The 14,043-nt window shown below is 39.1% G+C and overlaps 1 protein-coding gene across 4 annotated transcripts in view; it reads right to left on the reverse strand.

Moving 5' to 3' along the window:
- The window catches only part of snx14 (sorting nexin 14), an 82,845-nt gene that overhangs the window by 57,200 nt on the left and 11,602 nt on the right, over positions 1-14,043 (reverse strand). For all 4 annotated transcript variants that reach the window (XM_079830689.1, XM_079830688.1, XM_079830687.1 and 1 more), the window contains exon 4: positions 4,147-4,223. In XM_079830689.1, the coding sequence (XP_079686815.1) occupies positions 4,147-4,223 (77 nt within the window). The remainder of the gene's footprint in view (positions 1-4,146; positions 4,224-14,043) is intronic.

Raw genomic sequence — 14,043 nt, forward strand, 5'->3', positions numbered from 1 at the left:
ACATTATTTAACAGTCACAGAATCATTGACGAATTAGCAAACACACAGTTTAAAGGGGTCTTGAACTGGCTTTTTTAATTTTTTTATACTGTTGACTGAGGTCAACTTGTGACGTTCGCGTGGTTTTTACATTCAGACACATCATAATGAATAAGCAATAGGCTATTTTCTGCCTTGGTTTTGAGGCTCTCTGAAAAACGGTCGGTTTTGATGGGCGTGCCGCACTGAAGACTTGGAAGTAAATGCCCACGGCTAGGATTGAATAAGATTTGCATATTTAATGAGCTTCAGCTCCCCTGTCAGTGACAGCGTGTGGCAAACGGCAACCAGAATGAATCGACCAGCCCACAGCCAGGGCTCGCAAAATGTCTTTATCAATCAAACACAATGATTCATCTCTCATCCACCCGCCATTGATTGGAATGTTATTTCTGTATCGTTTCTCCCGATCATCAGTGAATATAACTGCACACGCGTCGGCAGGCCGGTGATAGCCGGTCTGAAAAGCACATAGCCCCGGGACTTTGGGCTTTGCGAGCTGGTGTTACAAGTCCGAGTCTGATCACGAATGAACCAATAACAGCTTCTACAGCCTGTGACAGCGTGCTAAGGTATGTAATCAATAGATATCAAACGATCTGTAATGTTTTACTCACATAAGTCAGTCCCTCCAGAAAAACGTGATTATGCGATCGCGTGATTTAACGCATAATCAGACAAAGTCCGCATATTCATGCGGGGGCCGCATTTTTTCAAATACGCCGCACTTTCGCCGCATAAATTGCCTATTTCCGCGTGCAAAATATGCGGGGCTATCATGATTTCATAATCCCCGCATTTTCGTTGCAAAAAAAGTCATATATATTAGCAGAAAGTTGAAAATTTTTCGTTTACTTCACACAAGAGCCGCCATTTCCGCCTATTGCCATGGGAACGTTTTGAAGTGACGTGATTACCCGACGCGAACGTCATCGAAAAGCTTCAAACCCCGTGGAGAAACCATAGATACCGGTGAAACCATGATGAAGCACAAACTCCCATTGGCCAACAAAAATAACAGCAAAAGAGCAAAGCAGTTTCCCTGTGTGCTGACTGATTTCAAAACACAGCATATGAAGCTTTGAAGCGTTATGAATCAATGAGTCGATTCAGCGGTTTGAAGCGTTATGAATCAATGAGTTGATTCAGCGGTTTGAAGCGTTATGAATCAATGAGTCGATTCAGCGGTTTGAAGCGTTATGAATCAATGAGTTGATTCAGCGGTTTGAAGCGTTATGAATCAATGAGTCGATTCAGCGGGTTGGATCGCCAAAGTCACGTATTTCAGCAGTTTGACACGCGATCCGAGTCATGAATCGACTCGATGATTCATAGCATCATGATGCTGTGTTTTGAAATCAGTCATCACTATATAAGTCGTTATTTAGTTTTTTTTGCACACACACACTAACCCTTTAAGAGATTGCACTTTGTGCATTGGAAGCACTCAACTGTCTGTTTTGTATAGCGACATCTGTAAAACAGGAAGTTATTTATTAATTTTTTCAGAAGTTGTAGCATATTCCTTTTGTAAAGCTACAGAACTTGATTGACTAAATGTTTTGTAAATTTGAGCCATTATTAAGGTCTTCAATAAAACAAGATGAGAACTTAAATATTCCAGCACTTTCTGTGATGTAGTGCTTTTTTTCTCTTTCTCATCAAACCGCAGTTTTTGCAAGTTCCCGCAATTTTATCGCATAAAATTGCATAAATATCCCGCATTTTTCATCGCATTTTTTAAGAAAATGTGCCGCGTAATCAAGGATTTTTGCCCGCAACAATCACAAAAAAAAGCCGCATTTTTCTGGAAGGACTGATAAGTGTGTGTTGCACCGTTCCTGTCGGATCCACTATAGAAGGCACAGCATTGTGTTTTAAAGAGCACCTATCATGGAATTTTGAAATGTACCTTTCATGTAGTGTGTAACATAGATCTAAGTGAACAAAAACATCCTGCAAAGTTTGAAATATGACAGTGCACCGTATATATAGTTATTTTCTTTCAAAAGTAAGAGTCGACTCTGAGTCATTTTTAAGAATCGTTAGAAGACCGAAGCTTTTTCTCTGACTAGATGACGTCAACTTGTCAAATTATTTTAATACGATACGCCCACTTATTGCGCTCCAAGACACCAGTGAAAACTAGAAAACATCATGGAGACGAGACGCTGTGTTCTGAAGTGCGACTCAAAAGCAAACGTTTTTTCATCTGCCCAAGGATGAGCATTTGAAGACTAAGTGGCTTGAAGACAAACCATACATCGTCGCGATTGTGTGTTTATTAGTCTTCAAATGTCTCTATTTGCATGTTTCGCGATCTCAGAAAGCTTTTATTATGGACTGCTATTATGGCACATGGTCTCTTCTTCGTCTGTGTGTACATGGACTACATGTGCACAGAGCGCCCTCCGGCTGCCAGGATGAGCTGAAAACAACACATAAGAGACTCAATCGCTCATGATTAGGCTACATCTGCGCATTTTGAGGAAGTATTGAATAAAAAATACTCTTTTATAAGACTTTGATGGGCGTTCCGTTTCCGAAAATATCTGCACAGACTATACCAATCACAACTGACTGGGTCATCGGACCAATCACCGCAGATTAGCTTCACGTAAAGGCGGGGTTTTGAAAAGTGAATCACTAAAGGAATCATTTGAGAATCACTGTCAAAACAGGTAAAAATAAATGCATATTATAAGAAAACTAAAGTCTTTTTTGTCATTGCATGCATGCAAAACTGTTGTTGGGGACTTCTAAAACAATATTTGGAACATTTTAAATGCCATAATAGGTGCTCTTTAATCTCAATATGTCTGCTAATCCAGTCTCGACCTGTATCTTGTTTACAATTGATTCCGCTTCGTTTAGCTCCACGAGTCGGTGGGCGGGCTTGAGGCGGTGCTTCTGCGTCCTACTGCGTCAGTGGTCGACATATTGTGAGATCTCTCGTTTTCTAGGCCTGGAGTCTATAAAAGCTTTCTTTGACTAACAAGGACGTTTTCAGCTCTGAAACTTACAGGATATTCTTATATCACGATGAACTTTTATGTATCAAAGGCTCAAAGGAAAGTTGATCTCTCAATTCATCACCCCTTGAAAATGTGTCATTTAATATTAACTTCTTGTTTATTGAATGTTTGTATAAATCAATATAATTTGCAATCACGCTAATATTCATGAAAACAGCTCTCTTGCTCTTGCGATATTGCTTAATTATATTCTATGTTATAAATTTTTTTTAAAACTCAGAATTTTGTGGGCATTTATATTAATTTGGGGCATTTTTGAGACAATGCTGCATGGATTTTTAACCCGGCAGCACAGTAACAAATTAAATCACATTACAAAGAAGTTATTGATTGCATTTTAAGCGGTAAGTTTTACATCAAATCACATTTATGATGTTAAATCAGACAATGCACCGGCAATTTAGTGATAGCCTTGAAATTGGGGTCTTGAATGCCTTTAAGTCTGAGACCAAGACCTCCAAAAGACCGGTTTTGAGTACAACAACACTAGTCCATAGTGTAAATCCTGAAATATCATGTTCTCAATCCTTGCGCCTAGAACCAACTCACAATGCTTGCTTAAACGGTAAGAGCACACCAGCCACTTTCAAAAGAAAAAAAACTGATGGTGGAGGTGTAGACCGGCTGAAGTTTAACATACAGCCTTTTTTCAGTCGACTTCTTCATATACACAGACAACACAAGTCCAGATGCCTGCGGTTTCCTCTCTCTCTCTCCCTCTCTCTCTTCATCACTCCTCCTCAAGTCCTTGAGAAGCTCCTCCATGGGTCTTGAGACCAGTGGGCGATGCAGCGGTCATACGTTACTCATTCCCAGCCTCGCCCTGCTTGCCACAGATACTAATATAGTTACATTAGTAGCTACATTTAAATCACAAAGAACCTGAAATGGTTTAAATATGCTTGACTGTCAGGAAAATAATGTAACAATGTAAACCAAAAACATAATGTTCCAAAAAAAACAACAACAACAACAACGTAATTTTAAACATTGTTTCTTTCTTTTGATTTTGGGCTGAAATGTGCCCGGTACATGTTGTTGATCAAAGTTTTTGTGAGGTTTGAGCTCATACCTGTGGCGTTTGCACTGGTTTTTCCCACATACTGCACAACTGTGACCCAGAGGGAATAATTCCTGCTGCTCCTGTGGCTGTAGATACACAGATATACAGTATATTACTCATAAATACATTACAGACATTAAAAGAGTCTCCAGCGACAACTGAAGTAAGTACAATATAACCCAAGTGCTTACATTACTTCGTCAATAGAGGTTTTTGCATGATATCTAGAGAGCAGGGATCGATTTAGTGCTTATAATATATACATAATGCAGACCAACATTGCACACAATACTGATGAAATGACAAGCAAACACTTATTTTACACAATATATACTCCAAATCCACAAAAAACTTATTACCCAGGCCAATATATTGGCCCAAAATATATCCAATATATAATTCCAGTCCTTGAATCTGATTAGCTGAGATGCCTCCCAAATGTGCTGATATTCTACCAGTATCATATTGCCCATTTATCACTATTTATTATACTGGGGATCTGTTGACTGAGCCCAACTATGACTTCCAAGTCCTGTCATGCCACAGAGCAGCACTCATGGAGTTTTCCCATTAGATTACATTGTATTTGTCCCACATTATAGTCACTGTTTTGGTCTGTCACCTTGAACTTGAGCATGAGAGTACCAGAATGACACTGAGCATGTTAAATCTCTGAAGTATCCCAATGCCGGGCCAGCTAGAAGAAACTGCGGATAGTCACTACTCCTGTCCATATCAAAGTAAGTGTGTAGTGACTTATGGTACGTCTTAAAGGGATAGTTCAAAAGTCCCCGAAATGAAAATTAGCCCATGATTTACTCACCCCTCAAGCCATTCTAGGTGTATATGACGTTCTTCTTTCAGGCGAATATAATCAGAGTTATATTAAAAAATGTCCTGGCTATTCCAAGCTTTATAATGGCAGTGAATGGAAGGCCAAAATTTGAAGCCCAAAAAAGTGCATCCATCCATTATAAAAGTGCTCCACACCGCTCCGGGGGGTTAATAAAGGCCTTCTGAAACGAATCAATGGGATTTTGTAAGAAAAATATCCATATTTAACACATTATAAAGTACAATATCTAGTTTCCTCCAGACCACCTTCTGTATTTAACTTACAAAAAAAGTGTAACTGGCGCCACGATGACATCGGATGTAGCGTAAGCTTTTTCAACAGCGAGAGGCCTTACACTTTCTTCATAAGTTGAATAAGGTAGACGGTCCGCCGGAAGCTAGATATTTTACTTTATAAAGTTTTAAATATGGATATTTTTCTTACACAAACCCATCGATTCCCTTCAGAAGGCCTTTATTAACTCCCTGGAGCCGTGTGGATTACTTTTATAATGGATGGATGCACTTTTTTGGGCTGCCATTATAAAGCTTGGAAGAGCCAGGAGGTTTTTAATATAACTCTAACTGTATTCGTCTGAAGAAAGAAGGATGTCATATACACCTAGGATAGCTTGAGGGTCAGTAAATCATCGGGTGATTTTCATTTTTGGGTGAACTATCCCTTTAATAAGGAGAAAGAAGTGGCTGAAGTTCATCTGGAGTCTGAGCTGTCTGTAGAAGAGATTTAATTATAGATTTTACAGTTATGGATAAGACCATGAAAGCTGAGATCATATCAATGTGGGTTCACATGTGATGTGGGGTATCTGATGGTCGACAGAGATGTTTAAAGGGTTTGTTCATCCAAAAATAAAAATTTCTGTCATTAATTCCTCACCCTCATGTCGATCCAAACCCATAAGACCTTCGTTCATCTTCGGAAAACCATCCATAGACATAATTAACACTTTCAAGGCCCAGAAAGGCAGTAAAGACCTCGATAAAATAGTCCATGTGACTCCAGTGATTCAACCTTAATATTATGAAGCGACGAGAATACAAAAAATTTGTTGAACAAAACAAAAATAACTTTATTTTCAACAATCTCTTCTCTTCCACGTCATTCTTCTACGCTGTTTGCGTAGTGAACACAGTGCAGCACTTCCGGGTTCTACATTAGAACGCCGGCTCTGTATTGGCCACTGATTGGCCAGCTCCTGTGTCAGCATCACATGCTCACGTGAAGAGCGTCGGCCAATGGTAAGCCGGCGTTCTGATGTAGAACCCGTAAGTGCTGCACTGTGTTTACTACGCAAACAGCATAGGAGAATGACGTGGAAGAGAAGAGATTGTTGAATAAAGTCGTTATTTTTGTTTTGTTTTTGTGCACAAAAAGTATTCTCGTCGCTTCATAATATTAAGGTTGAACCACTGGAGTGACATGGACTATTTTAACGATGTCTTTACTGCCTTTCTGGGCCTTGAAAGTGGTAATTACATTGCTGTCTATGGATGGTTCAGAAACCTCTCAGATTTAATCAAAAATATCTTCATTTGTGTTCCTAAGATGAACGAAGGTCTTATGGGTTCGACATGAGGGTGAGGAATTAATGATAATTTTTGGGTGAACTAACCCTTTTAAAAAGGTTTAAGATCTATATGAACACAGAAATAATATGGTTGGCAAAGTTACTTTGAAAAGTAATGCATTACAATATTGCGTTACTCCCTTAAAAAGTCACTAATTTAATTACTTAGTTACTTTTTAAGAAAAGTAATGCATTACGTTACTTTTGCGTTACTTTTTCTCACCTGGGCTGGGCTTGTTTTTTTGTTTTGTTTTTTAATAGCAAAAAAAGTTATATTTTTGTGCAAATGTAAAGACCTCTTCATACCAAGATTGAAATAATAAGCCCCAGGCTGAGGTAAAGATGTGCTGCCATTCTGGATAATGGAAGAATAGGACGCAGGAGAGAAAAGCTTTGCCAATAAAAACAAAAAAAATCTAGTTATATTTACTCATGGTTTAACTGAATCATCAAAGGTCAGCAGCAAGACATTAGACAATAAAGGTAGATTAAATGCATAACAATATTTGTTTTATTTAACATTTATATATTTGAGGTTTGCATAGTACTCTGATTTTGCATTTGACTGATTTTATTCATTTTGAGGAGTACAGAATCTGTATTGTGCAAGTGAGATGAATAAATGCTCACATTTAGTGTAGAACTACAATAACACATTTACACACACGCCTCTGACCTTACTCTCGATTTTTCTCAACATGGGGCAGGAGAGCTGTCAGTCAAATAAATGTGAAAAAGTAACTTGCGGTACTTTTTTGAAAAAGTAACTCAGTAAAAGTAACAAAGTATTTTGTAGTAAATTTGAAAAGTAATGCGTTACTTTACTAGTTACTTGAAAAAGTAATATTATTACGAAACTCAAGTTACTTGTAATGCGTTACCCCCAACACTGATGGTTGGTTGGTTGATTGCAACAAAACATAGGTAGACTTTTATAATTTGGTTGAAGTGTCATAGACATACAGAAAGAAAAGAACAGGATAAGACTGAAAATTCCCAATGTAAGGGCGTATTAAGAGGCCTAATGATGAACTGAAAGGAGTAGGCAATTGTTCAGGGACAAACATTTATGTAGTTTTATTTATTTATTTGTTGTGTTTGTGGATTGTGTGTTTTTGGACTTCTGCTGCTATTACATGTACTTCCCTGCTTCCCTCTTCCTTTCAATTGCCTCACAGTTCAGATAATTACGGTAATTACTGTTCCCGCTTCGAGTGATTTTCGAGGTGCACATGGTGCACATAAAATACAGTGAAGACCGCAGACAAACAAATTCCTTTTTCCTGCCTCAAGAAGTTGCTTTTTTTTTTACATGGTTTGTTTCTGCTTTTGTTAAAGTTGTGGCTCATAAGCTGTGGAAAATTCTGTAGGGGGTATTTCAGTGTTTTTCCTGTTTTTTTGGGGATTAGCATGGGAGGTAGGGCTTTTTTAAATGTACTCTCAGTTGTTATTGTGAAGAGCTGGAGGCGGGTGAGTAGTCTTGTTAATGTTGCAGCACAAACCTCACACTTGTGCCATAAAAAGATTCAGAATATTTAGAGACAGCAGGTAACACCTGAAAATAAGCTGCAGACTCAAGGAACAACATCTGTGAGTGAGCTCAGTTACTGTGGCAATGCTCCCCCAGTTTCCTCTTGAGCTGCCAGTTGCACAAACATTGCCAATATGTTATGACTGTCTTAAGTACTAGTGTGACCAACTAGGGGCAATCAGTGTCACTTTTTCACTATGTTTTTATGTGCTTGATTGAAAATGGTTATGAACAGTCTTAAAGAAAAAAAATTGATGACTAACTTGGAAGACTAGACTTAGCAGTTTATGTAACCGGCCCGCTCAGTCCCTCAGAAAGGTACAGACTCTAAGGCAGAAACACAGACTCTGACTCTGATCAGGAAGATGACAAGGCCGCCTCCGCCTCCGCCTTCCTGGCAGAGATCATCTGGAGGCCTGATGTCCCAGGAGTGAGTGCAGGCACTCAACTGCGTCCCCTCGCGGTTAGTAGCAGTACTAAAAAGTGTGAGGATGGAGAGGAAGCCGTAAGATCCATTACAACCAATTACTAGACCGAAACTCAATGCAATTTGAGCTAAGGAAGTAGGTGATCCCCTTAAAAAATCCATAACAAGCAAAAGAGCATCAATCCTCTGAACCGCTTGTCCTATGTAAGGTCACTAAGAGGCGTGAGATGTCTCTGCCTGAACGGAGGGAAATACCCTGGACAAATGGCCAGTCCATGAGAGTGTTAACACTCACTGCTGCATGTCTTTGGATTGTGGGAGTAACCAGAAGCACTTGGAGGAAACCCAGGCAAACACAGGATAACATGTAAACTCCACACATACCCCTTTTCCACCAAGGCAGTTCTGGTGCTGGTGCTGGTGCTGGTTCGGAGCCAGAGCCGAGTTTCAAATCAGTTCTTTGTCTTTCCACACCCAAAGCACCAGCTCTGAACCAGGAAAAGTGGTTCTTAAAGGTAGGGTAGGTTGGATTTGGTTAAAAAACTTTTTTTCCAAATTTGTTTCAACTTTCTTTATATATAAATACATAATTAAAATGTAAATACTCTGAAAAAGAAAGTATGAAAATTGAGTGTCTGTAGACCTCTCACGACTGTTTTAAAGACAGCTCATTATTTCCATTCACTCCACCTTCTCCCTTCTGGGCTCTTTCCAAAGCCACGCCCCCAAAACACATGAACGCGCTACGCCGACCGTCAGCTGAAAGACGCATTATTAACCTGAGGCGAGCGGAGAAGAAGTGCATGTAGTGACATCATGTCAGAATCACATGTAATAAAAAATTTTACTTTATCATTATGAATATAAACAAATAAGATGTCTTTTAGTACTCACTCTCAAGCTAGAATAACGATACTGGTAAAGTTCAAAATACACACACAACACAGTGTCTACGACACACACAGATACAAGATAAAAACATTGGTAGAGTATATAAAAACAAACCAAGGGCCGAAATAAACGTGCAGGTAAAGTTCCCGATGAACATGGTAGAAGAGTTTAGACAGAGAGTAGCAGCTAAAGCTAACTTAGTTCTAAAAAAAAGTTCCTGGATGCGGTGTACCAGCTTTTACACATGCATTTTGTTATCTAAAGTTACATTTTGCGAAATTCAACACGACAGCGATCAACATGAGCTAAGCATATTGAGTATTTATCATCTCTACTAATGGCTCGCTAGGTGTATAACATTGTAACTTTATGCTAAGTAATGTTATGTTAGCTATATTAGGCAGCTATGTGTGCTAGTGAGACATGCTTCATGAAAACATAAACCAAAAAAATGTATAATCAAAATGAAAGATTACCTGTCCAGCAGAAATACAGCCTCTTGAACTCAAATCAAACGGTGCGCCAGGGTTGCCAGGTTTTCACAACAAAATCGCGTTTGGGGGGTAAAATATGTGTCTTTTTGGTAGGGCTGCCTGCTAAAATGTGCAAATCCCGGGGCAAAACATCACATAATTGGGGTCGCTTCAACCCGCGGACATGAAAAACAGCCGCGGCAACAGTGTAGAAGTAGCCCGACTTGGCAACACTGGGGTGCATGTGGGCGGATCCTGGAGCAAAAGCGGCGGTAGCCATGGTAACGAGAGAGAGTGACAGGCGCCCAAGCCAATCACTTGATTCGGCCCGAACGAAAATAATGAGCGGTGTTTATTGCAGATTAAAAAGTCTAGAGTCACTCGATTTTTATACTCTCTTTTTCAGAGTACTTACATTTTAATTATGTATTGACATATAAAGACAGTTTAAACAAATTTGGACAAAAGTGTTTTAGATCATACTTACCTACCCCACCTTTAAGTAGCACCAAAACATTGCTGGGCTAGAAGTAAGAAGCGCTTGCTTCAGGGGCTGGGTTATCGTGACCAACAAGACCAACACAAGATGTGATCGCCATTTTTGAAATAGCAGCTAATGGAGCAAATAGCTGCTCCGTCTTTACGAATTACGGCGAGCTCCACAAATGCGTTGGATTATGTGTTTTGATGCCGATGTAGGATCGTAAAGCCATGAGCATCAATAGTAATGCAGCGTCCGCCATTGTTGATGGAAGGCTTGTTCGAGATGCTGTGCAGACCGATCGCCGTATGACAACGAGTCCAGCGAGAGCACACAACCCCTTATGCTTTTGAATCGCTCTTGCTGTGTTTTGATTAGGGCTGCAGCTATCGAATTTTTTTGTAATCGATTAATCTAGCACTTAATCGACCGATTAATCGATTAATCGGATAAAAAAATCAGTGTTTTTAAACAACCAAAACAAATAATGCATAACGAAAATGAAGAGGAAAAGCAATTTAATTTATTAATATGCACAACAGGTTTCATGCTGTAATCTAACCCTGACATCAAAGTAAATATCTTTTATGTAGATTTCTACACCTGCAGCATTTACCATTAGGCTACTAACAAATAATATATCATTTCTGGGTGAGCCTATTTGCTATGGTAACCTAGAAACCTGTGTGTGTGTGTGTGTGTGTGTGTGTGTGTGTTTGTGTGTGGCTTCATTGTAATTTGGTACTGAATACATACATTCATTTTCAATAGAGCGCTGCATTTGGCTTGCATCACTTGCATTGCGATGTATTTTAGGTGAAGCATCCGTTCGAAAAATCGCGTCACAATATCGCGTGCCGGTGTATACAGTGAATGCTGAAATTATTGATGCGTGCCTACATAAAAGTTTAAGCATATGTGATGCATTGCCACGATTGGTCTGACTGGCGCGAGAGAGAGGAGGGTGCATGCGTGTGTGTGTGTTACTGATTTTCTACTATTAAAGTTGGAATTTTTCCAACAAATGCAAAAAGTGCATTTCTTTGTGATTTTAAAATACTTGAAGGAAACGGTTCACTTTCAGCAGTTATTGATGTCTGTGGGGCAGATTTATGTTTGTTGTACACAGGGCTCCAGAGTGCGACCAAATGGTCGCATTTTGCGACTAAAATTTGAGAGTGTGCGACTGAATTTTACATCCAGTCGCACGAGTGCGACCAGTAAATTTGCCTGCTGTCGGTACTGGAGAAATTAAGAAAATACACTTACTAATTATAATTGATAGACGTTATGTCTGGCAAATTCTATATTTGCCAGCCGTTTCTATATGAGAGAATATTAAACCGTTTGTCTGTGATGCATTTTTGCCATTAGCAATCCAGAAGAGAGAGAAAGCGAGCTCTCTCACGTGGAGCTGCAGCGAACACACACACAGTCAGCTTTAATGAGGGACGATGGCCAAGAACTAAACAAAAGTTTAGTCTGCTTAAACTTTAGGGATGTGCTGTGATATTAATCTAATTTTATTTTCGATTTTGGCTTCCAAGAATTATAAAAGGATGGAATGAGGTAAAACTATTCCTATAGCCGTGTTCGTCGAGCTCATTCTTCCCTTCACAGACTTGCGCTGTCATTTCTCCTCAAACCTAAACTACCGGTAAACGTCAGATTCAGTGATTGTTGTAAACTGCAGTCTCTACTGTTGCTAAACTGCGGGATGTGTTTGATAATAAAGAGCTATTAAATGCACAATAATCCGCGCAAGAGACGCGGTTTCCAACTTCAAGGCGGCTTATGTGTGTGTGCTGCGAAATGGACCGACTTGCACTTTATATTTTAGGCTTCGTGTGCGCGTCTAAACCATCAAATAAACAACAAATAGCCGGTGTCAAAATGACCGGATTGGAGAGTAGTTATTTTAACAGTTTATATCTTAAATGGCCGTAAATAGTTTGGAGAAATAGGAGAATATGATATTATTAGTTCTACATTCGATCGGTCTTAAAGGGGCAGCGTCTAATAAACCTGCTGACGATTGAGCCATTGATTCGAATCGAACAAAAGGCAAAGAAAATATTCACATCTCTTGAATGAATAACTTTAGCTTTTATAAGCATTAATCTATCAATTTATACAGTGAAAACTATGCAGTGTTATTTTACATTTCATTACTTTATTAGATTTCTTTGTAGGTTTGTTCTTTACTGTAATATTAATGTTAGCAGACCTTCCGAATGCCTGCACACTGGTCCATTTAGTCATAGATGTTTTATATTTTATTCAAACTTTGCGGTTTCTTTTGCTATAGATATTTTACTTTTCAGATTATAAAGCCATGTTAATTATGTTCTTAATTATGTTTTTTTTATATAAAAAAATATATAAAGTATAATAAAAAGAACCGGTAAGAATACTGTTAAAGTACCGGATCGATAATTAGTATCGGTAAGAGTAATAATACCATTAAAACCTTAACGATACAGATCCTATTAGTAATACAGTGGACATTAGTAGATTTGGTTAGCATGCTGATTTACGGTGTGCGCTCCTAAAATTTCTGGTTGTGCCCCTAAAATTTTCAGTTGGGGGCCACTGTGCTCCTAGTGAAAAAAGTTAGTCTGGAGCCCTGGTTGTACATCAGATACAGATACATTAATACAATAGTAGACCTACATTAGGCCTACATTTATTTGGATGCATTAATGAGAGAGTGATTGTGTGTGTGAATTACTCTTACGGTCTCTATTCATTATGAAGCTGTGGTTTGTACTTACTTCAAAGGTATTCAAATATATGCCTTTAACGGTTGAGTTTCTAAGCTACTTAAGTGACTTTACTTTAGTCACAGGACGGCGTTGATACTGCGTTTCTGCGCTGATCTTCACGCGAAAAGAGATCTGCCTTCAGGGCGCGCGCGCGCGTGTTGTCAGAGACGCGACACGGCTCGGCTCTGTGTCACAGAAAAAAGCTGAGCACTGAACGGAGAAGTTTTCCGTATTGTTGTTTTTGAATAGTGCACAATCGCTTTAAATGTTGAAACTGGCAAGGCTTTAAAATCATTTACTTGACAAAATTTATGAGGACGAAAGTGAAATCGATCTGGCTTCGGGGCTTGCGCGCGCCGTGTGTGTGTGTGTGTGTGTGGCAGCTATAAGAACGGTAATCAACTTACATAAACTGTGTAAAACATGCAGTTACTATAGTGATTCTGGGCATCTAGAATATAAACTAAATTCAAAATGTATCACGCGCTATGGTGTGCTTCCTGAACATTGAACAGCGGTCCGTGTGAATCAGATCCCTGCGCGTATAGTGCGCGTCATAGGAATTTAACGAGGCTTCGAGGCAGAATTTTTGCCTCGAGGAATTTTTGTAAATGAGTAAATCGAGTAACTCGATGAATCGTTTCAGCCCTAGTTTTGATATTAGGGCTGGGCGATATGGAGCAAAAAATATATCTCGATATATTTTGCTATATCTCGATATACGATATATATCTCGATATCTTTACAGGAAAAATACCCCCCCAAAAACTACTGCAAAAACAAATATGCCAAATACCACAAAGTCTTTTTTTTTATTGAAGTGCAAAGAGGTAGGCAGTTCATGTAGGAACAAAGTAGGGATGCAACAATACAGTAAGTCCACGGTTCAATACATACCTCGTTTTTTTTTACCAC

The sequence above is a fragment of the Gobio gobio genome (assembly GCF_949357685.1).
Source record: "Gobio gobio genome assembly, chromosome: 12".
Classification (NCBI taxonomy): domain Eukaryota; kingdom Metazoa; phylum Chordata; class Actinopteri; order Cypriniformes; family Gobionidae; genus Gobio; species Gobio gobio.